Source organism: Monodon monoceros, unplaced genomic scaffold (genome assembly GCF_005190385.1).
Source record: "Monodon monoceros isolate NGI ecotype Baffin Bay Population unplaced genomic scaffold, NGI_Narwhal_1 Super_Scaffold_3, whole genome shotgun sequence".
Taxonomy (NCBI): Eukaryota; Metazoa; Chordata; class Mammalia; order Artiodactyla; family Monodontidae; genus Monodon; species Monodon monoceros.
In genome coordinates, this window is record NW_021703780.1 from 91,273,431 (window position 1) to 91,300,219 (window position 26,789).

At 46.0% G+C, this 26,789-nt stretch overlaps 1 protein-coding gene across 3 annotated transcripts in view; it reads left to right on the forward strand.

Moving 5' to 3' along the window:
• The window catches only part of ITPR1 (inositol 1,4,5-trisphosphate receptor type 1), a 321,687-nt gene that overhangs the window by 203,643 nt on the left and 91,255 nt on the right, over positions 1–26,789 (forward strand). For 2 of the 3 annotated variants that reach the window (XM_029243998.1, XM_029243999.1), the window contains 2 exons: positions 13,717–13,849; positions 15,846–16,036. In XM_029243998.1, coding sequence (XP_029099831.1) covers positions 13,717–13,849; positions 15,846–16,036 — 324 coding nt within the window. Of the gene's footprint in view, positions 1–7,222; positions 7,259–8,470; positions 8,519–13,716; positions 13,850–15,845; positions 16,037–26,789 lie in introns of all 3 variants that reach the window. The other variant, XM_029244000.1, reaches the window with a different exon arrangement.

The window sequence follows — 26,789 nt, forward strand, 5'->3', positions numbered from 1 at the left end:
AGGGAGTTTAATTGCTTAGTAAATTGAAGCAGACTGGAAAACACTTTTATCTGACTTTTAAAAATTAGTTTTCTGGTCTACTTCTTTAAGTATCTGTTCATTCTTTTGGTAGAACGATTAATACCTTATTTTGGTGGGATAGAGCTACCAAATAGAATATGAGGCCTGCTCTGATATCTACCACCATAATTTCAGAAATACTAAGAGGTGGTTCAGGTGTACCTAAGGAGAGTTTGAATCACAGACTTAAAACTGAAAGCGACACGAGCGGTTATGAATTTGGTCCAGTTCCCTCAGGAATGGAGCTCAGAGAGGTTAAGTGAGTGGTGTTAGCTCACACAGGTAGATAGCGGCTAAAGCAGAACTAGTACTGCTGGCTCAGCTGCTGGCCTGGAGCGCTTACTGTTCAGCCATGGTAGATTCTGTAAGTGCAGACTTTTCCTTAAATCGGTCAGCATGAACAGGTGAGGAGGCCGTGCTTCTTTGGGATGGATAGAGGGTGAGAAAAACAAAAGGTTGTACAGGGGTTTAACTACTTTAACTACAGTGATTTTTGCTCCTTCCTGTTTGGTCTTCTCTCTTCCGGGTTATTTGTATGCCAGCAGAACGTCTCATGCTGAATTTTCATATTGGCACCCTTCGACACTCTTGTTTCTCCCTAGAGTTGTAAGTGCCTCTCTAATTTGAATTTTTCCTCCGAAATATTGAGGTTGAGTTTCTATTTGCTTAAAGACAAATTAAGCCAGGAAAGGAAAACCTTCCCTGATCCGAGTCTGCAGTGTTATTAATATACTGTTTTGCAGCATAGTAATCATTTGATGTGTTTGCTTTGCTCAAGATAGAACTTGGGTCTCCTGGCTGGGAGTTTACTGCTCGCTTATGGAAAGATTCCACAGTTGGAGCAGGTGTGTTTATAATTATACACTAGGAAATAGAATACTGTCTGTTTATAAAAGAAGAATGTTCTGGCAGCCACTTGGATTCTTTGAAAATTCCCTGAGGAAGCAACTGTGGATCCCCTCTCCGTTGTTATCCCTGGCAACCCACAGAGCCCTGGAGCACCAACAGTGTCCCCAGGTCCTCAGCCTGTCGGATCTGGCCCTCTAAGCAGAGATGCCTGATTGGCCTTTATTATCCATGTCTGTTCTGGAAACAACCGCAGCTCCTGAGGTTTCTCTCCCACCAAGCCGTTTGTCCATGTGTGTGGGTGAAAACCGGCAACCCACAGCTGGAGTTCTGCAGAAACTCCATTAAGAAACTTAATGAGAGTTCACGCCGGCCCGTGGTACGGACAAGGCCTCCCACCTAAATTGCAAACCAGCCCTTCAACCTTGAAACGTGCTGGGGAATAGCCCCTGAGCAGGGTACGGCATATCTGGAGAGCCATGGTCCCTAGATTGGGGAAGGACCACCACTCTTCAGTGATAAAGGCCTGTTGAGCATCGTGAGAGAGGAGATGTGCAGTGAACGGCTTGGGAAAAAAGCACAGCATCGTCCGAGTCTCTGTCTGTGCTCTGAGAAAAGAGGGTGAAGTGAGGACAGAATCAGAGTCCCTGCAAGAAAAGTGCATGGTGGGAGCCTTCCCAGCTGTCTTCTGGAGTAAAATTTCATTTGAAACCAGGAAAAGGAGGGTTTTCTTTCTTTTCTTCATTATTATTATTATCAGTTTTTGCAAATAGGCAGGGTCTCCATCCTTACCCCCTGATTTTACCTTTTCCTTAGGGGGCAGGGAGAGGGCGAATGAGGGGAGAAGCGTAGGGAGCTCCTTCCATTAGTGTCCATTCAGCTTATTCTTAAGTTTGTATCTCGATGAATTGTTACCTATAGACACACACAAATCAAGATGGGGACTGTTTCTATCAGCCCAGAAAGTTCCCTCATCTACCCATTCTTGGCTTTAAACAGACACCGATGGCTGCTTGAGACATTCGTTCATATGACTAATACCTGAGTGCCTGTTCCATCCCAGGCGAGTTGACTAGGGGAGTTGGGTCCAAATAGGCACAGTGTCTGCCCTTCTGGAGTTTACGGTTCTGTGGAGGTGACAGACGATAATCCAAATTAATGTTAAATGACAGCCATCAACCATGAGAAATACAGGAAGGTGAAGTGCTTGGAGTCATGAGACCATGTAACTTAGAGACTTGTACCTGAGCAGGGAGGTCAGGTGACAGCTTAGGAGGTCAGGTCACACCGTGAGGACCACTGGCAGGTGAGCATGTTCGTCACTTTTCTAAACTGTAAATTTCTGGACTAAACAAAGGGATGATTTTGATGCAGCACTCCAACTTCAGGCCGAGGCGGTGGGCAGAACGGTAACCTACCTCATTTTCACGTGTGCGTCTTTGGAAAGGAGGGCGTGTTTAGAAAGTGTGTGCTGTAGCTCAGTGGACATGCTGCATTTCTTCCTATTTGAGATATGATCTCCATTTAATCACTGTCGCTTGGAACCCTGACCTCTCCAGAGCCACTGGTGGCAGCTGGCAACCTCAGCTCCTTGCATTGCAACGAAAAAGCAAGTGGGATTGGTGTTACTGCTTGTTAGGGTGGCAGCAGCCTGCCTGTATCTGCCTATATATTGAGTCCTCAGCTTCTGCCACCGAGAACTGCGTCTGCAAGCAAAGGAGGCCACTGCCAGTAAAATTTGTGGGGGCGGGGGGGGGGGGGGAGAAAACAGAGAAGAGAAACCCAAGAATTATTCAATTTCACCTTCAGGGGGCGTTCTCATGACATCCAACCCAGGGTGGAGGTGTCCTACTTTTGTACATTGCTGCGAACTGCTGGGTTGGGCACCTGCCAGCATTCAGGCGGCAGTTACATAAGAGCTTCTTTTTTTCCTGGAATTTAGGCTCGCTGCTGATGTGTGACCTTCAGCAGTAATTGCCAATAAATGCAGCGGGGCTGTTTACTGTTAGACACTGGCAGCCATAGAGCAAGTGGGCTCAAGTCGGAGCACACAGGAGCTATTGCAGAATCTGGGGAAGTTTTGTTTTCTTTCTCTTTTTTTCTTTTTTTTTTTAAATGCTGAGATGATTCCATAATGACAGAAGTTGTATAATTCAGTCAAGTCAGAATGTGGTTTTTGAAAATGAATTTTACTTTTGGGTTCCGATGAACTTGTTCTATAAGACACAGGTGAAACTTCATCGTTGGAACTAGATAATGTGTATTTCTTACTTTGTTTCTAAAAACAAATGCCATTAGTAAACGGCATTGCGTTAGCAAATGTGAAGATTTAAAATTGCCCTGCTAAAACGTTAGGTAACTTCTATTTTAGCTCGATTTTCTTTCAAGCGTTCTGTTCTCTTAATGTGGGTTTTCAAAGGCTCATGAAGGCCAGGACCCAGCAAACATATTTGCAAGGCCATTCGCTGTTTGTTTATTTTTTTCCATTCTCTGAGATGGAGTGGGTGAAAGGAACTGAAGGCTGATTCAGGGGATTGGAGATGGTAAATTCTCTTTGCTGTGCTGATAATTAGATCTATAGTACAGTCTCATTTCTTGAACTATATTCAACCTCTGCTAGGGGTGGCCCATGGAAGGAGACATCTTATTTCAAAGGAAAATTCTAGAAGCCCAGGGGAGAAGGATTCATGTTGATGGCAGCAGGAAACAGTGTGTTTTAAGTGGCTCTGCTCTGTGTTGGCCTGTAATAGGCACACATGAAACGGATGTGTATATGTATGTACATACGGTATGTATGTATGTGAGGATGTGCCGTTGTACACACACCACAAATAGGAACCCTCAGAAGTCTGTGGGGTTTTTTTTAAGAATGGCAAAGTATAATTTCCTTCATTTGTAGTAGAAATCCATCCCCGGATAAAATGTTAGGTACATTATGTATAGAAAGCGAGTGTTTCAGCATCTTATCTGCACGAATCTAGTTACTACTCAAGTGCCGTAGTTACAATGACCTGATTCGTGGCCTCATCTGGGAAGGACACTTGGGATTCTGTACCTTGAGGTTCATTTTGAATTTCTGTTTCAAAGCCAGTCATTTGAAATCTTTTTCGTGTGAAGTTTGATTTTGCTGACCTTGTCTAAAAGCACTGAGAAGACGTAAGATCCAAGAAGAAATATGCAGAGGCAATAGAGGGCAATAGTTGGTTCCCAAGTTCAAAACCAGGCAGCATCGGACCACTGCCAGTCACCTGTTCATTTGGGGAGACTTCACCCTGACTGGAGGTGTCAGCGTCTGATTTTAGTGGCCGATCCTGAGATGAGGTGGTGGAAGACAAGTACCTGGGGAATGCAGAAATACTCATTTTCTCATAAGAGTCTCCCTTACTATGTGGTCACTGAGAATTACCTTTCATGTAAAAAAAAAAAAAAAAAAAAAAGTTACTTTGATAATAAAAATATGTTGAGAAAATCAGTTCATTCATTTACCAAAATTATCTTTTGCTTTGGATAATATATATTGTATTTATGTAGCTGTTATCTGATTTGAACATATATAGCTTATTAATATGCTTACCTTTTTCAAAAGTGTGGCTTACTGCCATAAAAGAGCCTATCCTCCCGGAAATACAGGTGAAATCCTCATAGGAAGCAGTGCTGGTAAAGACCATTGGTTATTTTACCAAATTATACGCCAGGCTTGGTTTGGCCTTTTCGATGCCTGAAATCATTTTATGTCCTATTGTGCTGTATTATTTAGAGAACTTGCCTGTTAGATATTTACGAAATGAAGTTTACTGAAAATATACCAAGCGTTACTTAATGTTTTAGTTGGAAAGGAGCCCTAAGTAATAAGCTCCAGTCTCCTTGAACTACAGGTCAGGAAGTGGAAGCCCAGAGAGGTTCAGTGACTGCCTGAGGGTCACACAGAGCGCCAGCGCCTGCATGAGCCACGGTCGCGTGATACCTGTCCACTGCTGTCAGTTTTTCTATTCTGTTTCCTGAATGGATAGCGTTAAAAACTTGTCCTCTGTTTAAATAGTGATTCCTGAAGCAGCAAAAAATGTTCTGTTGTCTCAAAAGTCTTTCTGTAATGTTCTAGGGAAAAGGTCAGTAACTGTAATTTTTGTTCTAAAAATTAAACGAAAACTAACATGACGGCAGTTGAGGGAGGCAATAGAGTGTCAGTACAATCATAAAACATATCAGAAACGACTGATCTCTGAGTGTGTAAGAAATAGCTATATACTACCCATGAACGTTCCGAAAGAATTCAAGGTGCTTCTTTGGACAAAGAGATCTCAGACAAGAGAATTTTTAAAGGACACGCTACTTCCTTCCGTCTTCTTCTTTTTCTTTAACTTTTATTTTGATGGGCAAGGGAGTAACAGGATAGCTCTGTAGTTTCCTACAGTCAATCCCTGCCTATAATTCTTTTGTTCTGATCATACAGAATCAGTATAAAGGATATGTTGGTGAAATGTGGCCAAAGCCAATTGTAAAAGATAGTACTTTTCCCATTTGTATCTCTGACTGCTCTAAAATGCATGGGAAGTTGCTTTAGTTCTACTTTTTCTTATGTGTCCTTTTTGCACTAAGAGCAGATGGCACGAGTGTTTGCACAGTTTTAATTCTTTAGCCTAAAGCATACAGAATGTAAGGATAGAGTTAAAGTGCGTTCTTGGATCGTGATATTGTTTATATTATCTGGAAAACACATACGCCTGAGCTCTGGTTTTATTTTCCTCACCACACTCAAGTCCTTGCTACCACTCTGTGCTTCCCGACCCCAACAGGAAGCGAAGCACGTCGGAGGGAAATTTTCTCCCTGAGGCTAGTGGAGCTGCACTCAGGTCTGAAAGCTCTTCTGTCCGGAATCCAGTGAGCAACCCCCCACCTATGCCTCCTTGTCCTTCTTAAATTAGTTTAATCTTCGTACTTAAAGAGAGCCCCTGTATCTTTACTGCATTTTACCTGTTGGCAAATAGAAAAAAAAAAAAAGAGAGAAATCATTAGGTTACATAATAACAGTCTTATATGAAGAGCATTTTTTTCTATCTTGGGGATCAAACCATGAAAAGGGGTATCAAGCGTTGAGCTGGGTTGAGACCCCCACCAGATTTCACAGCTTCCAGCCTCCCCACCTCGTGCTTTCAGCACCTGTGCTGGCTCACACCTGACAGCCACGCTTTGGCCTCCCGGGAGGTGTGCTGTGTCGCTGGAGTCCCGCCGAAGGAGGCCAAGGTCACTCAGTTGCCGCGTGAGCCTTGGCTTCGTCCCATGGCCCCAGACCGCACCTTGAAGCAGCCAGCCGTGCCCGGTGCGTGACTTTGGTCCCGGGCAGCCCAGGGTGGGGTCTGGTGGTTACATCTGATGTCAGTCCCTCCTCCAAGCACGTGCCCTCCGGGGGACAGATTCGTGGTGCTGCTGCCACGTGAAACTGTGGACTTTTTAGCCACCACGTGCACCCTCGCAATTGCCTTTCATTTTCCTCGGGGCCATCATCTTGTCTCTCAGGTATGGGTTGGGTGTAATGAAGTTGGGGGGCAGTCAGAGGAGTGGGCTGTCTACATGGAATGGTGGGGGTGGCTCCGCGGACCCCAGGCCCTGGAGCCCTGAGGGAAGTACATGGAGGGGCGAGTGACCAGCCAAGTAACCCTGCATCCGGGAGCCTTCCTGTCTCCTCCCAGAGCTGCTGGAGCAGAGAGGCTTTTTCAGTCCCTAAGCTGGAGCCTCGGGTCTTACCCTCTGATTCAGGGCCGGGATGTGGGGAAAGGAGAGACCCAGGAGGACGCACCTGCCCACGGAAGAAGCTTGTCACGGACGAGTGGTGGTACAGACTTTGCAAGGGCCTCGGGCCTCCGGGGAGGGGGCTGCACCTGAGGCCCCTGTTGTCATTACACACACACTTCTCTCCTCCCTGAGCCTCCGTGGGGATACGCTGTATCACTTTTCCTCTCTGTGGACGAACAAAACATAGATGTGCAGTAGTTCTTCCTTTGACGTCGTTTTTGGGGTTTTTTTTAAGGCATACTTCCTTCTTGATCAGTGGTAGACTTTTTTCTTACCTTAATTTAAATCTGTTTTCCCATCGCAGGCCAGTTGTCTCTCCCAACACAAGCCCATTCAGTTCAGTTCAAAAAGGAGGGTGTCTCCTGCCCTCAGTGGCTGAAGCCCCTTTCGGTGGATGTGGCACCTCTGTCACCTCGTCATTGATCTTGCCCTCCATGTTTCGTCCTTGAGTGTTGGTCTCTGGACTTTTCACGGCCCATGAGATGCACGTGCCGTAACTAACATGCTTCATTTTACTCCCAACTAGCTGCCCCAAGCTCCGGCTTCTGAGAACTCCACCGAGGTGTGTGCTGCTCACCTGTATTTGCAGCGCCAGCAAATACGGGTGCTTGTCAGTGTTCCTGGTTGAGTGTGTGAGTTGTTCTGGGGAAATGTCTGTCCCGCTGGTAGGTGCAAGGAGGGAAGTCTCTTGTCTGCCTGGGGCCTGATCATTGCTGTAATCGGGTGGCTCTTGGTATAGAAAGAAACTTCTTAGTTGCTGGAGCTTAAACCACAGGGTCCTGCAGGTGAGGGCACGTGACTGTCCAAAGGTTTTCACACAAAACCGTTCATCTCTGTCTTGAAATGTTCAGTTGAGAAATGCTGGAACGTCCAGGCCTTTCTGCTGTGACACAAAATAGAACTCTGGGTTCTGTGCAGAGATGAAGGGAATTTGAAGTTCTGGATAATAATGTATAGTTTTGGTGAAGCTGCTGATAAAGTTGTAGTTTCACAGCGCACTGTTTCTGTTCTTCCTGTCGCTAACTCAGCTTGCTAAATGAGGGACTAGAATTAATTAAGACATCTAAAGTTATAGAGGAGCTTTTTGGGGAGGCATATTTCCAAGGATCAAAATTTACTTTCAGAAACAGTTATAGAATCACAGGAGTCAAAGCTAAAATGAAGTGTAGTTTATCTGAAAGGAGATCTTAGAAATGAAACAGATTATCAAGTAGCTGAGTTCCAGTGGGGATGCTTTGTAACGATCATTCTCCAATATTCTAATCAGAGCTCTTCAGCATCAGTAGCCTTGATTAGAATGCCGTGTGCTGGTGGCCTGGGGAGTGCTGAGGTCTCATGTACGTGTCTGCTTGGAAGTGTATGCATTGATGTCCTCACGCATGTGCTGTGCAGTAATGCATGTGTGAGTCATGTAAGGACCTGCCCGGTTGAGTCTTGCATCATGACCCCTTTTGGGTTCATGTAAATGTACCTAACATTCAAGTTCCTTTTCATAATCTGTGCAAAAAATAATATTGGCCGAAAGTATTAGTCATGTGCCTGTTCATTTTAAACAGTGCCCGAGGGTCGGGGATGGGCGCGTTGTTAAGCGGTATCCGAAGTAATGGAGCATTGGTATCTGTCTGGGGAAAGCCCCACACAGGCCTATGTTCCTTCTGTGTCAGTCTTCGCTATGTACGCATGCTCCGTGTATTTTATTTGTGGCTGATCCTGAAGATGGGAGTGTCTTCCTAGTGTTGTACGTACTTAAATGGAATTTCTGCCTGCTTAGCAGGAGGTTGAACCGAGTCCACCCCTGAGGCAACTGGAGGACCATAAAAGGGTACGTAGTCCTGCGTGTTGGGAGCTAATGACCACAACACTGTCCACAGCCACAGGCTGTGACTTAAAGACGGATGGTGGTGGTGGTTGTTGTCATTGTCATAGCATCAATTGGCTCAGGACCAATCACAGCCATTTACACAAATGAAACCGACTGGTGATTCTACCCGTAAACTACCTGTTCGCGCACTACACCCAGCCGGTCCCCGAATAACGGCCAAGTCAGCTTTTCATATCCTCTCTTCTTCTCCTGGAGTGGCTTTTCCCTTAAGTGTAGCCTTAAAAACAATTTTTTTTTCTATAAGTAACGGATGATCATCATGGGTAAAGTATAATAAACAAAACAAGTATAATGGAAAAAACGTTCATAATTATACTACCTAGCTATAAAAGCTGCTATTGATTTAATATTTTCTTCTGCCCCCCTTTTTGCACACGTGAGAATGTGTGGCAACACACACAGATACACTTTCATTGTCATTGGGGTTCTTCCAAGTGTATAACTTTTCTTCCCTGCTTTTGTCCTTTAATATATCTAAGCATTTTCTTTGATAGTCTTTGAAAGTTAACAACTGGCTAAAGTTCCACAAATTAACGAGTACTTTGTAATGTTTTCCTTTGATGAGGAACTGGAAAAGTGTGTACATATGTGTATAGATTCACAAAAGGGGAATTGCTAGGCCAAAGGGTAGATTCTTTCTTAAGGTGCTGATTGCGCATTGCTAAACCATTTCCTAGAAGGCCACATATATCGTTAGCATGCCGACCACTGATTGCATGTTACCCATTTCTGGAAAATACCAGATATCCTGGTTTTCTGGGTGCCTATCATATGCCGATCACTACGCTAAGACTTTTAGACGTGTTAACGCGTAAATGTTTATAAATGCTCTTGTTGACCTACCGAGACAGCCTTCCCCTCCATTTCACAAGTCATAGGGTTAGGAAATGGGCAGTCGTGGCGAGTACTGCCCTGAAAGTGTGTTCACCAGTGTCCTGGAGAATGTTCGTCTGAGACGAGTGGGTGCCTGGGGCACCTTTGTTCTGCTCACGTGCTTTCAGTCCCTGCCACAGTCCCAGCACATCTCGAGTCCTTTCCTATTTCTTGCGATTGTGCTTTCTCAGACTATGACCAAAGAAGCTCTTCTAGGGAGTTGGCATTCAGCCCTTCCCCACCAGCTTCCAGTGTCTCCTGCCGTTCATTGATCAAGGGCACCTTGCATTCCTGTTTTTTCCATCCTTGCCTGTCCTTCAAGAATTGTCCTGGGTCTTAGAAGTAGCTGGTAAAGGCACATAGCTGTCTCTCGTGCCCTAAGTTTGATTTGCTCCAGTGCATGAGCTTTGGAATTAGAAACCGGTTCAAGCCTGCCTTTGCCAGGCCCTCGCTGTGTGATTTGGGGCACATGACTTAACCTCAGTTTCTCCTGCTGTTAAATGCGGGTAATAGTCTCCATCCCTTATGACTGTTCTCCAGAGCTGTGCCCTTGAAGCACTTAGCACAGTGGCTGGACTCTGAGAAGGGATATTAATGATCATGGTCGCCTTGCACACTGAGACACAGCAGTGATTTGACAGACAACCGGAGTAGGAAAAGGAAGGTATTTTTAAATCAAGGTGCTGCCTTAGTGCTGACTAAGGTGTGAGAGGCTCACTGCTCATGTGAGAGGGTAATCTTTCCTGAAGCACCTGATTTTTAAGCGGCTGGAACCTGGGAGCCCAAAGGTCACTTTTCCTCTCCTTTGCGATCTTAACTCGTAGTGCTGTGTTCAACGCTGGGCTATATTCCCACACAGTTCATTAGCCACGAGTTTCATTGACAGAATGAAACTCGTTTGAACTGACCTGCAAGGCAGGAGCTTGGCTTCTTGACTCCGCATCACTGACCTGCCTTTTTCACCATTTTCACCTGACACTTAACTGCAAATGAAACTCTTTGCCTTTGTCTTTTCTCAGTCTTAGGTAATCGTGTGTGGAATGTAGAATTTTTTTTTACCAGAGACAAACATCTGATATTGGTTTGCATGCTGTAGGTGTAAACTGCTGGGGAAAAACTAGTATTCTTTTTGAAGAAAAGGCTGCATGGCCAAATATGAGAGCTGGGGAAGTGATGTTTTTTGGGAAGTGACTTTTTTTTCCTTCTCTGCAATCAGCTTTCTCAGCCCAGCACGCCGTGAACAGCTTAGTGCTGTTGAGTAATTTATATCAAGATGATTAGGAAGGCTTTTCTCTGCAGATTTTAATTTTTCCTAAATTAAACCACGAGCTCAGAAAAACAGAATTTTCCTTGAACCTAAGTTTTCACACTAAGGATTTGCATCACTTTTAATAATGCTTATGCATTTTCTCTCTGTCCCTTTTTTTTTAACCTAAAATTTTCAGTCTTTATTCTTTCAGAAAGGGAATGGATCTCATCTTGTTTTTTTGTTTTTTTGTTTTTAAAAAAAAGCAAATCCCACATGTTCTCTTTTTTCCCCTTGCCTTAGAATTTATTTTTTGTGGAGTGAAGGTGAGGTGCATGTGTGCCAAAAACCTTACAATTAAGAGGGAAAAAATTAAAAGTTTGTAGGGTGGAGCGTGTGTGTGTGTGTTTTCCATAATGAACACATTTCATGATATTCTCTTAAGGGGGAAAAGGTACCATTTGATGCATTGGTTGCTATGGTAACTGCTAGGGTTTGTCTGTGCAAGGAGAGGCAAAATGGTAATGTGAGATCCCTTTGTAACTTCAGTTGGCATCCAGGCTGCATAAATGTGAAGTTCCTGTTCCTGGAGTCCACGTGTTCCCGGACGGCATATGCTCCTTTCTCTACTTCCTGCTGCCTTGATTGCAAACTGACCTGGGTCTTGCTGATGAGACCCTCAAAACCCCGAGGAGCGGAAACTCTGAGCCACTCCAGTCCTAGGTGGAATCGTAGTGTGAAGCCTGTGGTTGAGTCTTCCCTTAAAGGATGCATGTTTGTTGGCTGGTGACAGTCACCCTGCCTTTGACCATTCAACCCTGTGGTCTTCCAGGTTCTTGCCACAGTGGCAATGTTGGCTCTTCTCTGTGGCTGCAGCTTACAGGTCTCAGATCAGCCATTTACCTCTCAAACAGTGTTCTTGTGGTGCCCAAGAGGATCCCGTAGAAAACTGGGATGGTTTCCTGCCAACCCTCCGTTCTGGGGGAGCTCAAAGTTTGTATCTTCAGAAACAAAATCAAGTAGGTGCATCATTGTGTTGACAAAAGGAAATGGTATTTAGTGTACTGTTACATTCAACGTGGAGGTAGCCTTGTCTTTCCCCCTTTTCTTTCTTAGTCAGCTTTCTTGACCATTCCTTTGAAATATGTGTTTCTCTTGTGAAGTCGGCCTTTTAAAATCACCGTGCTCTCCATGACTGCTTTGCAGAGTGTTGATAACGTTCGTTCTGGTGCAAAGCTATATCTTTATACCAAAATGTGGTTTCCTAAGCCATTAAAGAATATTATACTGAAAACAGCTTACTTTGAAAGTATTTTTAAAGATCACAAATAGCTTCTTCACTGAAAGTACTCTTGGAATCTTGAATTTACTGGTGGTCGAAGTACGAAATGAGTTTCCTGTCCTAGTTACAAGCATTCTCCCTTGCTTAACTACGACGAGAGACGAATTTGTGGATGGAATGGAGAGAGGAAAATTGAGATTTCTTTTCATGCCTGAACTTTCATTTAAAAATCAGGACTGCCTTCCCCCCTTCTCTCTCTCCTGTTTACCCCATCTCTCCATTTTTCCCTGGAGTCTGACCAGCAGCATGCATTTAACAAAGGAGAAAAGCCAGGCTGTGTAGCCCTGGGACCTCACATCATTTTGACAGTTGAACTAAAGGGTTTTGTGCCTTGGTCCTTCTTCCTTGGTCCTGCCTCCCCACCACCCTTAGGACACTCTTCTCCCTCCCATCTTGTTTTGCAAACACCCTCCTTGAAGTCTCCAGTCCTGTTCTTAGAGCCTCTTAACAAATCACTTTAAGCTCTACTGGCTCCCGTTACAGTGGCAGGTCTCTGCAGAAGAAATCCTGTGTCTCTGTTTTAGAGACTTGCTGTACTGCAGCACCTCTTCTCTCTGCTAGACTTCTCACTTACCTCTCAGTGATGTGCCAGAGGAACTCCAGGACTTAACTGCTTTGTCCTTGAGAAAGGGTCCAGGGGAAATCCATATATCCTTTAACTGGTAGAAACTTCCAGATTGGGAGGTGGTCTGGGAGTCCCTCAGCAAGACTGCACGAGGAATAGAGCCGAGAATAAATCCCACTGCTTTGTGCTGCTTTACCAATGTGCGTAGTATTTGAGAGTAAGTCAAGGTTGTGTTTTTGGTTAGGTTTTTTTGTTTTTTTCTTTTTTGGTTGGAATCGTGGTAGTTTGTTATATCCCCTGCCCAGGAGTCCTTTGATATTTATGTATATTTTTAAGTTTTTACCATCGAAATGTTTAAAAATATCCAAAATACATATTTTGAAGAGTTTCAAGAACCCTCTTCATAAGTCAGCTTCTGTGACTATCAACTCATGCCCACTCTTGTCTCATTTATACCCAGCTAGTGCCCTCCTCCCATATTACTTCAAAGCAAATCCCAAATGTCACTTTATCCATGCGGCCTATTTTTTGATTGACATATCTGATCTCTGCCAGAAATTTATTTTCTGTTGCATTATTTTTTCTTCACTATGTGGCCCATTGACTGTTTCTGTAAGAAAGGCTTACTTTCAGCTTATTTTATTTACTCTGTTACTGTGATAGGTTGAGATTTTCTTTGGACCTTGGGATGAATGCTCTGGTTGGAGTAACATTTTCATATTGCTGTGGGGAAGATGACCTGTGACTTTTTCAATTCGTCTGAATTTTATTGGCTTATCCCAAAGGGGTTTTCTCTTGTTTTGTTTTGTTTTGTTTTCTGTTACTCTTAGTTACCCTCCGAGATTAATGTTCTGTCTTTATCACCGTGTGAGAGAGTACTTTCAGATATTTAATATTTTAGATTGATGCTTTTTTATGATGTGGTTTCCTGAGAAAACACTGAAGAAGTTAACTTTAGAGTTTCCAAATGCTCTTATTAATAATTTATTTTTTCACTGAGTGAGACTGAGCCAGTTATAACTGAGTACCTCTGTGTTGTTGTTTTTTTAATATTAGTAGCTCAGTCATGCATTAAATTCAGAACCTGATTTCGTTATCCTGTTTGAATTAAGGGTGAGGCCCTCAGGCAGATTTTGGTCAACCGTTACTATGGAAACATCAGACCTTCAGGAAGAAGAGAGAGCCTTACCAGCTTTGGCAATGGCCCGCTGTCACCAGGAGGACCCGGCAAGCCCGGGGGAGGAGGTAGGCCACGTGGGGTGCTAATTAGCTGCACATGTGAACTGAGTGTGCCACGCAAGAGCTGCGTGTTTCTGATTAGCACGTTGGACCTCTAACAGATGCATTTGGGTTGCAAGTGTATTATTTTAGCAGCTTGTTTTGTCTTTGGTCTACCATCAAATTGGTGTCTAAAAATGTTTCCCTGCAATTAGATATTGGCTGAGCGTTTTGCCCCTTTTTCCCATGCAGCAGCCCTCTTGGTGATACTTGAATGACTCAATGAACTTGACTTTATCGCACATTTTCTCATGGCCATGAGGACTCATGTTTTCCCATAAAATGAGTATTTGCTGTTGGCAGTGAGGAGGCGAAAGCCACCATTTATTATACACTTACTGAGCCGAGGGCTTTCCCAAGCATTTTGCCTTCTTTATCTCCTTTTCTCCTCCGAGTTACTATCTGGTAGGGACTGCTGTCATCCCTGTTGAACAGAGGAAAGGGGAGCTTGTTAGTGACTGGTCTGTAATGTAAAGCTGCTTCAAATTAATTAAATCTAATTCTAATGCCCAAGCTTTGTGCCTCCCCAAAGTCTTAGATTTTTAAAAAAAAAAAAAAAAAAAAAACCAGTAAAGAATTGCTTAAAAACACATCCTGAAAGGAGTCCCAAAACACTGTAAGCACAATTACAGGTAAAGGCTACCAAAACGTTGAATTCAACTGTGAGCGATGGTGTTGGTTTTAAGAGGGGCCAGTAGTTCCGTGCTCAAAGCACAAATGTGAGTTGCCTGATTCCCGGGCTATGGTGATGACCCTTGAGCACTTCCAGTCCTTGGTGGACTCCGCTGGTGGCACAGAAATACTCAGTGGTTAGTAAAGTAATTCTGGCAGTCTCTGGGGAGTGATCTTGGGCTTCTCGCCAAATGAAAATGTAGAGCGGATCTGCCCACAGAGCACCCCAGAGACAGACCTTAGCTTCTCATCCAAACGTTCCCAGTGATTGTCAAGCAGAAGTTCTTTCCACAACATCTCAAAACTATTTCTCTTTACTTGCCGAAGTGCAGTCATTCAACAAACATGTGAGGCTCTGGAGCGATATCAGGAGGGGGGTTTGGAAATGCATCAGAGACAGGTTCTGCTTTAAGAAGCTGTTGGAGAGAAGATGTGACAGCCAGTGTCTACCTTGTACTAGAAATGCAATAGATTCTAGAAGGTCAAGGAAAGCAATGTAAAGGATGTGGCATTTGAATTGAACTCTGCAGGGAGGGACTGATAGATGATTTTCTGGGTTTTTTTTTAATTGATCACCCCATTTCCCCATGAACATTAATATTTCGGATTTTGCCAATAATAGTGCAAGTTCTTAAATAGGCACTTTCTCAACACGATTGGAATCTGTTCCACTAAATGGCACAGGCCATCTCTTCCTAAGTATATTCTTCTCATCTGAAGCTCAGTGAGGAGATGAACTTTGTTTGGTTCACTCCCCTACCCCCCGCTCTCCGCTCCATGCCAAGCACTGAGTCAATATTTATTGAATGAATGAATGAACAAAGTATGGGAAAGGGTGAGTTTTGGGGCTGGGGTGGGTTTCTTAGAAAGAGAACTGAAGTGATCATTATAGGCTATGCTTCTTGAGCGTGTTTTAAGTTCTAAGAAGTGTTTAAGTTCGGTTTGTCTCTTAAACTCAGATCAGTTCTTAATAATTCTGCCCCAGGTCACTGTATTTTAATGTAAGGGAGAGTCTTGACTGGATGGCTTTAAGTCTCTTGCTTGAAATGTCTTATTCTTCCTTCATCTTACCTGCCTACATTCAAGTTCCACCTCTGTTACTTACAAGCTGCACTGGGTGTCCTTGGACAAGTGACTTAATCTCTGTGCTAATAATGAGTACCTTCCTTTGTGCTTGTTAAGATAGCATCACTAAAGTGTTGAGTGCACAAAGTGTTGGTACGTGGTAAGTATGCAGTAAATGTTAACTGCTCTGATTGTGGTTGATAAGAGCAATGTTCCATCTTCCTAGGGGGAGGTTCCGGGTCCAGCTCCATGAGCAGGGGGGAGATGAGCCTGGCTGAGGTTCAGTGCCATCTTGACAAGGAGGGGGCCTCCAATCTAGTCATCGACCTCATAATGAACGCATCCAGCGATCGAGTGTTCCATGAAAGCATTCTCCTGGCCATCGCCCTGCTGGAAGGAGGCAACACCACCATACAGGTAAGAAGGCAGCTTTGCTGCTCATGGGGCGTCCTTGCTGAACAGGAGGAGGATTTGTTCCGGGAACCAGGTACTGGGCGGTGCTGAGACTCCTGTACGAGAGAGAGCTCATTCTTAGGGCGCAAAATTGTATTGTGCTGAAAAGCGAATTCTTTTGATATCTTGCTGTGGTCATCCTGTCCTAATTCAGACTTGGTTCTAAAACGTGAGTTACATTCAAAAACTGATAAAACGCTGAGGATATGTGAAGAAAACTGGCCCAGGATTTGGAGCATAATAGATAATCCATAAATGTTTGTTCCATGAATGATTGCATGAATTATGTTTACAGTTTTTATCCAAGGTCATAGAGGATCCCATCACCTGATGACCAGAAGGGGTTTGGACTGTGTGTGCTATTTAGATTTGTTACATCTATGGACCTTGCAGCTCTTGCAAACTATATATTTCTCTTTCTTTTAACTGAAAAGCTCAATAAAACTGAACCAGTTTGAACTAATAGGAGCTAATAGGGGAAAGCCAGGCTAGCTTAGTCAAAGATAAATAGAGGACTTTTTGTTGGCTTGTTATGACACATATTTTAAAATAATAATAGGAAGTAGAATTCTGAGTAGAAGTCCTTAAAGAAGCAATTTTAATGAATTTTAATAATATATACATAATTTTCACGTGGACACGGCAGTTAAAAAGATTCCTTTAAATATTTTAAAATACTTTGGATACTCCCTTCATGCATTCTTCATTCTTTGTTGGCTCTGAATAAGGGTTTACTTAGCTGTGTGTGTGTGTGTATACATACATACACACACACACATATTTTGATAATAGCTTTTGATTGAGATATAATTCATATACCATAAAGTTCACCCTTATGTATATATTTGACTTGACCATATATTCTTTTTTTTTTTTTATGCCATTAATTATTATGCTAGGTCAGCAGGTGTACACTGGGATGTTTGGTCCCCTAATTAAATGTATTATTTCTTTTTTTTAAAAATAAGTTTATTTATTTTATTTATTTACTTTTGGCTGTGTGGGGTCTTCGTTGCTGCTCATGGGCCCTCTCCAGCTGCGGCAAGCGGGGGCCAGTCCTCGCAGCGGTGTGCGGGCCTCTCACCACGGTGGCCTCCCCTGTTGCGGAGCACGGGCTCCAGGCATGCAGGCTTCAGCATTTGTAGCACGTGGGCTCAGTAGCTGCGGCTCACGGGCTCCAGAGCGCAGGCTCAGCAGCCGTGGTGCACGGGCCCAGCTGCTCCACGGCACGTGGGATCCTCCCGAACCAGGGCTTGAACCCGCGAGCCCTGCGTTGGCAGGCGGGCCCTCAACCACTGCGCCACCAGGGAAGCCCTGACCATATATTCTTGGTCTTGAATTTAATTTCAGAATCTGGATTAATGAAATTTTGTTTCTTTGTGCAAATTTAAAAAGGGCATTTCTTCTCCTGGGCCTGAGCCAGGGCACCTGGGTTTCAGCCCCACTCGCTCCTGCAGCTAGGCGCCCTGTGCCCCCCCCCCTCCGCATCCATGGCAACTGCGGCGGCCCTGTCTCCTCGGCCTCCAGCCCAAGTACCCCAACACACACTTCTGACGTTCTTATGTGCACTGCCCTCAGTTGAGATTTGTGCCGGTGGGAGAGTCCGCTGCACGACTGAGCTGTCACATGGGCACCTGTGACCTGTAACATGTGGGCTGCCGTTTGATTTTGTCCCGCGTGAGTCTGACCATGCGTGTGCGTGTGGACGGGTCCTGCAGGTCCTCTGATCGCGAGGATTCGCTCGCCCACTGCCGTGGTCCTGCTGTCTGGGTGTGTGCGTTGTCATGGAAGCAGGGCTGAAACTCTCCTGGTCTCTGAACCATGTGATTCCCAGGGACTAGATCAGTCAAACTAAACATTAATTGAGCACTTGCTGTGTACACGATGCTGAACTAGGGACTTCAGGGCAGTGGTTTCCAGACACTGGGGCCAGTCGGTCTATGAGAATTTTCTCCAGGCACAGCCAAGTGTGGAAACCAGGGTGATGTGGTCAGTGTTTCATAAACCAAAGTTATCAGTTTGAAGGACCATCTGACCATTTTATTCTGAGGTGATAGCCTGTCCAATTTTTTTTTTTTTTTTTAATCTCTGATGTCTTTTCTTGAATGAAGTGGTGTTGATAGTGGTTGGGGTTTTTTCCCTATTGGCCAAATAAGAAGTTGGAAACCTTAGGTTATTCCTTCCCCTCCTCAATTTAAAAAAAAAAAAAAAAAAAAGTTGCTAATTTGCTAATCCCAGTCTTCAAGAAATTAAAAATGAAGCAAGGATATAAGACTTAGTATACATGCACATAAGAAGCTGTGTCTCAAGAATGATGTGTAGTGCCATCCAAGAGGTAGGAAAGATACTGCAGACCCTCCAAGGAAGAAGTAACGGCAGCTGTGTGAAGAGTCAGTGAAAGGCTTTTTGATGACATGGGTTTTGAAGGATGGGTGTGGGTCTGAAAGCTGTGCACAGAGCTGGGGGGTGGGGAGGCTGGACCATGCCGCAGGGCGAGAAGGCCCAGAGGCGCAAGAGTGGAAGGTGTGCTCACAGGGCAGGATGTTTTCTAGGAGGGGCATAGGAGGCCTTTTGGGGTGTTGGAAACGATGGGCTACATGTTGGTAGTTACGTGGCTATGAATCTGTTTCAATCTCTATGAGCCATACAGTTAGAATTGGTGTGCTTTACTATACAGAAGCTATACTTCAATAAAGGAGGAAAAGTATCCTGAGCCTGGTGGGGACAGGACGCCATGAATGGAGACTCTCCAACGCTCGCTCCCTCCTCAAGGCTGGTGCCTTGGACCCATTTATAGTTAGTGCATGTTGGCCAAAGCGTCACCCGATTGCATGCCAGAAGCCAGAAGGTCAGAGGGCCCCCCACTTGGCCCCAGGAGGCTTTACCGAGTCTGGATGACTGGACACAAGAAGACACCGTTAATTAAGGAATAATGAAGCCCGGGGAGGGCTCGAGGAGACTGAGGGCTGCCGGCGCTGAGCCTGGCTGGCACGACGCAGTCTGAGTTTCTGGCGAGATGCTGTGTTTTTCACAGTGTACCCCTGATGGTGATGGCAAGGCACACAGAAGCTGTTTTTCCTTCAAGTTCTTTATCTTGTAAAGTAATTACGAATATTAGTTTCATGTTTTCACACATTTATTACTCATATGCTCAGGCTCCAGATGAAATGCCTCGGTGGAGCTCCAGGCCCAGCCTCTCGGCGAGTGGAGCTGCTGTCTGTTGGAAGAGCCAGTGTGCTCATGGCTGGGTGGGCCTGGATAGGGTGGCCTGTGAGCCCCCTCCCAGCTTGGGAGGGCACAGCATGGAGCGTGTGCTGGCTCTGCCCGTGCCCCATCTCTCTCTCCTCCTGTGATTTCAGGGGTTGCTGGGAGGATTTCACCCACTGCGTCATTAGAAACTGTGGTTCCAGGAAAATTCGTTCTAGCCTGCAGCTGACTTGGCCCTGAGCTCCTCTTTCTCCAGAGAAAATGATGTGGAATTCAAGTTGTCTGGGGCCACCTAAGCACAGACACTCTGGAGTCCCAGGGGGAGTGTGATTCAGTTCTGTTTTGCTTTAGAGAAGCCGGTTCAGAGTAGTAAGAGAGCAGCTGGGAAGTTAGCGTGAGTTGGGTGAAGGCTGCAGTTGTGACTGCTAATGGTCGCCGAAGGCTGTCGGCCATTACAGGCGGGGTGGGTCCCAGCTGGAGCACACTGCCCGCCATCCTTCCTGTTCACCGTGATGTGTCCCAGTCCCAGGAAGGGAATCCAGGTGGGCTCCCCTGGACTCCTGTTTCTCAGGGACAGGTGGTAGAAAAGGCAGTCGCTGTGGGGCATGCAGCGCCGCACAGTTCCAGAGCTGTGTGCTGGTTCTCCAAGGAGACAGCTGCAGAAGAGCCCTTAGTTTTACTAGCGCCTCCTCCCAGGATGTGCAGCAGGCTTCACGTGGAGAAGAAGGGGAGTGAGACCTGCTTTCCAACCCAGTTTTCTGTGGGATTCGGGAAGTCATCCCTGGGTTTCTGTACCTGTGTGTATCTATCATGAGACATACATGCGTGTGGACTCCTGGTTTCCTTACCGCTTTGAATCAGGACTTTTTAGAGATTATTAGATGTTTTTCCAGAAATACTCAGAATCCAGTAGTGATGGCTGGCTGGCTCCACTTCTGAAGTCTTCCTTCCCAGGCTTGTGAAAATAATTATTTAAAGTACGGTGATTGCATAGTCTGTGGTACGTCCATGCAACAGAATCCTACTCAACAATAAAAGGGAATGAACTATTGATAAATGCGATTACGTGGCTGCACCTCAGAGGCATTATGCTGAGTGAAAGAAGCCAGTCTCAGAAAGCGACGCCCTGGATGCTGCTGTTTATATGACATTCTCAAAGGACAAGGCTGTAGGGATGGAGAACAGATCAGTGTTTTCCAGCATAGGGCTGAGGGGAGAATGCGACCATAAGGGAATAGCACAAAGGAGTTTTTTGGGTGATGCCACTGTTGTGTGTCCTGCTTTGGACACACAAATCTATACATGTGTGAAAATTTGTAGGACTGCGCACCAAAAAGTCAGTTTTACTGTATGACCATTTAAAAATGAAAGTAAAAACCATAATGATGATGACAATAACCAGCATTTATTAAGGGCTTACTGTGGGCCAGGAACTATGCTTACGGGTTTCTCACGTATTGTCTCATTTAATTCTTACAGTCTCCCTAAGAGGTAGGTGCCATGATTATCTCATTTTTCAGATGAGACTAAAGCCCAGAATAGTTACGGAACTCGCCCCTCATCATACAAGCAGTAAGTAGTTCTGCTATGTGTGATCCTGGCTGGGGCTGCAGTCATCAGGGCCTTGATTGGGCTGGAACGGCCAAGATGGCCACTTGTATGGCTGTAGCACTGGTGCTAGCTCCCAGTTGGCTGCTGAGTGGGGGCTGTGCCCTTGGTTCTCCTCCATGTGGCTTCTCTGTGTGGTCTGGGCTTCTTAGAGCATGGTGGCTGGGTTCTGAGAAGCAGTGTTTTGGGGAGTAGGATGTGGGAGCTACCAGTCGTTTTAAGGCCTGGGCTTGGAATCCATGGTACAACACTTCTGCCATGTTCTACCGGTCAAAGCCAGTCGTGAGACCGGCTCGGCTCCAGAGGGAGGGGAGAGGAGTGGCACCTCTTGCTGTGAGTAGAGCTTGTGCACTAAGGAGAGAGGGAGGCTGGCTCCCCCACACCCTTGTTATCGTTGATTGAGCACCTGCCACGGGTCGGTCAAGCCCCTGAGTTGGGCAAGAAAGGGAGACACCATTGTCTCTGCAATGGAGGAGCTCAGTTCTCTCTGGAACTTCAATCCCATTTTTGCAGAAGTGTCAACCCCTGTCCTTCCCCTTCTGATGGTGTGTGAAAATTCACCCTTGTACTGAGGATAAGGTCACTGGGGACCAGAGTTCTTCAGAAGTTCTAAACTTCATTATCCAGACCTCAGAGGGATTCCATTTGTAGCAGTCCAAAACTAAGGACCTACAGTGCTCGCTAGGAACCCTCACATGGAGAATTGCCCTTACCCTGAAACCTTGTAATCTGTCACACCATCACTTAAGCCCTGAAATGCCTGGAAGCTGAATTGGGGATAGTTCCTGGCCTGGCATAGTGGGCTCCAAGTCTTCCCATATCTTCTGTCCCTGCCCTGGCTTCTCTGATGGTAACAATGTCTGAAGATAGATACTGCCTCCGAAACTTCTCCTACCTGCGTGCTGTCAGAGTGGCTCAGGCTTCATGGTGAACCCTCTGCTTGTAGGAGCAAGGAGATGGTACCACTACCCTGGGGTTCTCCAGGAATGGGTGACATCGTTGAGCCATGGGACCAAGCTTCTCTTTAAGAGTAACTCCTTCTTTTACATGTAGCTGTCCAGTTTTCCCAGCACCACTTTTTGAAGAGGCTATATTCTCCATTGTATGTTCTTGCTTCCTTTGTTGTAAATTAGGTGCCCATATGTGTGTGGGTTTATCTCTGGGCATTCAATCCTGTACCATTGATCAATATTTCTGTTTCTGTGCCAGTACCATACTGTCTTGATTACTGTAGCTTTGTGGTATAGTTTGAAGTCGGGGAACCTGATTCCTCCAACTCCGTTTTTCTTTCTCAAGATTGCTTTGGCTATTCGGCATCTTTTCTATTTCCATATGAATTGTAAAATTTTTTGTTCTGATTCTGTGAAGAATGCCATTGGTAGTTTGGTAGGGATTGCATGGAACCAACCTAAATGTCCATCGACAGATGAATGGCTAAAGAAGATGTGGCACATATGTACAATGGAATATTACTCAGTCATAAAAAGAAATGAAATTGAGTTATTTTTAGTGAGGTGGATGGACTTAGAGTCTGTCATACAGAGTGAAATAAGTCAGAAAGAGAAAAACAAATACCATATGCTAATGCATATGTAAGAAATCTAAAAAAAAAAAAATTGGTACCCAGGAACCTAGTTGCAGGGCAGGAATAAAGAGGTAGACAAAGAGAATGGACTTGAGGACATGGGGTGGGAGGGCGAAGCTGGGGCGAAGTGAGAGTAGCATCGACATATATACACTACCGAATGTAAAATAGTTGGCTGGTGGGAAGCAGCCGCATTGCACGGGGAGATCAGCTTGGTGCTTCGCGATGACCTAGTGGGGTGAGATAGGGAGCGTGGGAGGGAGGCTCAAGAGGAAGGGGATATGGGAACATGTGGCATATGGCTGATTCTCTTTCTTGTGCAACAGTAACTAACACAGTATTGTGAAGCAATTTTACTCCAATAAAGATCTATTAAAAAAAAAAAAAAAAGAGTAACTCCTGCCTTCTCTCTGCCCTCTCTCATGCCACCCACTTCCTGCCAGCCCCCAGAAGAAGTCTTTCCGCTTGATGTTTTGTAGCAAGTGGGAAACTATAAAATAAGCATTTGCTTATGAATTAATTTTTGGCACACGCAGGGCTCAGCGAGTCTCATGGCACTTGCATATCCGTCCTTCGCGTCCTTGCCAATTTCTGTGTTTCTTCCTCCTGAGATGTCCCCACCAGCACCCGGGGGAGGTTCTTCCACTTCCTCTTCGCTTCAGGAGGACAGAGACTGCTCTCACCTGGGGGAAGGGGAGGAGTAGAATGTATCTTTGAACATACCCAGTGTTAGGTTTCTCTTTTAAGCACATACAGATGTTTGGGGCTGTATGTGCTGTCATGACCATAGAGAACCTCACAGCAAATGCAGGGAAAAGATCGAAAAAGAAAATTTTTTTTGGATTAATTGCTTCCGGTTGCAGAAGCCCAGTGAATTGTATGTATCAAATGGCTGCCCACGGCTCTTCCCATGCCAAGTCTAGCCTACAGACACACCCAGAAAGGATTTTCTTTTCCGCACGTACACAGCTCGAGTTGGAAAAAGTGAGAAGTGCTCTGTCAGGAAGCTGGCTGCGGATTCAGCTGAGAGAGAGAGAGGTCCCTCGTCCAGGGGCCTTTCCCTTGCCACACACTTATTTTTTGTGGTTGGCTTAAGACAGCAGCCCAAGAGCCAATATTCGATAGGACATCTCCCACCCCTTCCAGAAGAAGTCACCGCAAGAAGGCACTGAGCGGGGAGCACACTGGACTGGAGGCCACCCCGACCCCAGTGAGCGGAGATGGGGGGCAGGAAGGGCGCTTTGCTTTGCCTTTGCGGGAGGTGGGAGGCCAGCTGGTGAGGCAGATCAGCCTTGGTTTGACAGGACAGCTACCCCGAGGCGGAGGACGAGGAGACTGGTGTGCAAGCGAGTTACGTAAAAGGGTGTTGTGTTTGGCAGCCAAGTCAGAAATGAGTCACTCGGGAGCGGTGTTTTCTGACCTCGGGTTTTATCCATGTGGGAGAAGAGCGCGGCCAGCAGTGGAGTCAGGAGACTGCTTTCTCCCCAGCCTGGGGGGTGTGGGAGCCGTTGCCATGACAATAAGAGGAAGGCTGGGGGCCCCGCCCCCTGTGCCCTTTGGCTGAAGCCACCGGGGGGTCTGGACGGCAAAGCTGCCCGGCTTGGTTAAGGGAGGGCTGTAGGCGCTGCCAGTTGGCCCTCCTTGGAGAACGGGTAGCGTGGGGTCAGGGACTTCGCGGGACACTGCCCAGAAGGGCAGGCGTGGCAGGGGAGGGAGCTTGGCCTCCAGAGTGGAAGCACCTGGGCTACAATTCCGGCCCTGCCCCTGCCATCGGGGTGACCTTGGACTTTCTCAGGATGCTCTGAAAGTCAGTGTTCTCACCTGTAAACCACGAGTTAGGAAACCTGAGTCCCTTCCTTATGCAGTTATTGAGAGGATGAAACAGGGTCACGTGGCGGAGGGGGGGTACAGGGTGTGGCTGCAGGAATGGGCCGCTGCCCTGGGGCTGGTTTGATGGAGGGACGAAGGCCTCCAGCCCTGCCTCTCACCTCCCACCCCAGGGCTCAGGGAAAGTCCTTGACCCCCCCAGGCCAGCTCCTGCCTGGGGAGCAGGACGGCGTCCGTCCCCACCTCACAGGGCTCCTGGGATGGTCGGACAGGGTGATTCACCGAAAGTGCCTCCCTCGGTGCCCAGGTCACAGAAGGATCTCAAAACGAGGTGGTGATTTTTTGTGTTAACACAGTCTTTATTATTTAAAAATGAGCTTTGTTTTCTTCCATTTGTTCTCCGTCAAAAATCCGACTTCTGTTATTTTGCTTCTGTCTAGTGGTTGATGATGCGGTGGGCCTGGGGGGTGTGCTGTCGCATGTTGTTTTCACACGCTGTTTACCTGAGCCCCTCTCACTCTTTCTGTATTTGAGCTAACATCAGAGGTCCAGGAGGGTGGGAGGCTTCATCGCTTCGGGTACTGGTTCTTTACGCTGCCGGACATTCTGGGCGAAGCAGAAGGCAACAGGCAGTCCAGTTACCTGCTCCCTGACCCAGGACTTTTTCTTTCCTTCTCTGTATTATTATTTTTATTCTTACTTTTTGGTCTAAGTCATCCTTGGACATAGGCCCTTCCTCTCCATCCCCAGGAAACTGGTGTGTCACTGAACAAGAGTCTTTTAGGATCATGGGTGTAGACCAAGGTTTTGCAGTGAAGACTCAAAATCCAAAAGTAGTTCCCATTGTTGGGAATATAAGACTTGAATGAACGCCCCCAGCTGTCCAAGTGATGTGAGCCCTGGATGATGCACGGACCTACTGCAGTTCAGGACAGAACATGACTGCAAAGATGGTCAGCGTGTTCTTTGTCACTTGGGTTTGAGAAGCACAGTCCTGTTGCGGTGGTCCGAGGGGAAGATGTGCCCACCGGCTCGTGCCTGTAGAGGAACTGGAGACCCAATGTTACTTTTCTTCTTTCCTGAGTAGCAAAGCCAACACTGTAGGCAGAAGTGGACAGTTCCATACATGTGCTCTTCTGGCCTTCCCTAACAGGACTGCAGTCGTTAGGGAGTTGGGGGGAGATCTTTGGATACAAAGTGTTAATCTTCTTGCTTCCTAGAAAACCCATAAGCAGGAATTAGTTTCTAAGAGGAGATATCTTCAGAGGAAACCTCGGGTTTTCCATGATCTCCAAAATTTGACTGAGGAACAAAAAAAAATGTCAGAGAAAACTGGAAAATTGTTGTCACTATGCCTTCATTGTATCCTATTAAATCCACAAGTCTAAATGGTCCTTCTTTCTTTCTCTTCCTTCAGCTCTAGCAAGAGGTCCGTGTTCTTCCTAACTTTCCTTAGTGACTTCTGAGGATGGAGTGCCTCTTATGAACTTCTAAGCTGACCCCAGATTCTCCTCTGTTGGCTTATGATACCTTGGTCCAGGGATTGGCAAACTGTGGCCAGTGGGTCAAATCCAGCCCGACGCCTGCTTTTGTAAATAAAGTTTTACTGGAACACAGCCAGCCTTACAATAACCTTTAGTGTTGTCTTTGGCCGTTCTCACGCTGCTGGGGCAGAGCTGAGGGGTTGTACTGCAGACCGAATGGCCGGCAAATCCTAGAATATTTACCATTTGGACCTTTATGGAAAACCTCTACCAGCGCCTGTGTTTGTTGAATCTTTGCTGTCGAGATAGGAGGCTGCTTAAGGAAAAGAACCAAGTCTTAATCCCTCTCTTCTGTCTTCTTCACCCCCTGGTAGAGAGCAGTGATAGGTTTGTGGTAAATATTCACCAGATGACTAATATCCTAAGTCCCCTGAGAGTCTGGCCACTTACTCAGCTTATAAATGGAAATTCAGGGAGAGGCCTCTACTTTTTCTTTCCTTTCTTGATTGGAGGGGTGATCTCCCCTTTCCCTTTACTGCCTCTGCGGGAATGTATTCCATCGCCCTGCTTAGCACTTTTTAACGCAGACTTGGAAGGCAGCCTCGGGCAGCTCCTTCCCGAGGGGATTTGTATACATGGCTCAGGAGTCCAGAGTTTTCATCTGGAAGCCCTGTCTGACCGTCCACCCCAGGGTGCCACACTTTACGTCAGTCACTTCCTGATGGCCTGACGCTGTGCTATTTCTGTGCTTCCTCTGGAGGTTTTCCTCATGGTGAACAAGGGACTCCTTGGGACACATACAGTTCACCTTCAAATATGTGAGATGCTGGCGCCTGGTCTCCAGCCTATTGGCGTCTTTTTCTCCAAGCTCCCTGGGTGACCTCACCCATCCCCATGGTTCCTAGCTACCATTTATGCCAACAGCTCCTGGCCCTACCTCTGTGATCATCTCCAGATTTCTGCGCAGATCCCTGTTGGGCATCTCCACCTGCGTTAACTCTCAGTT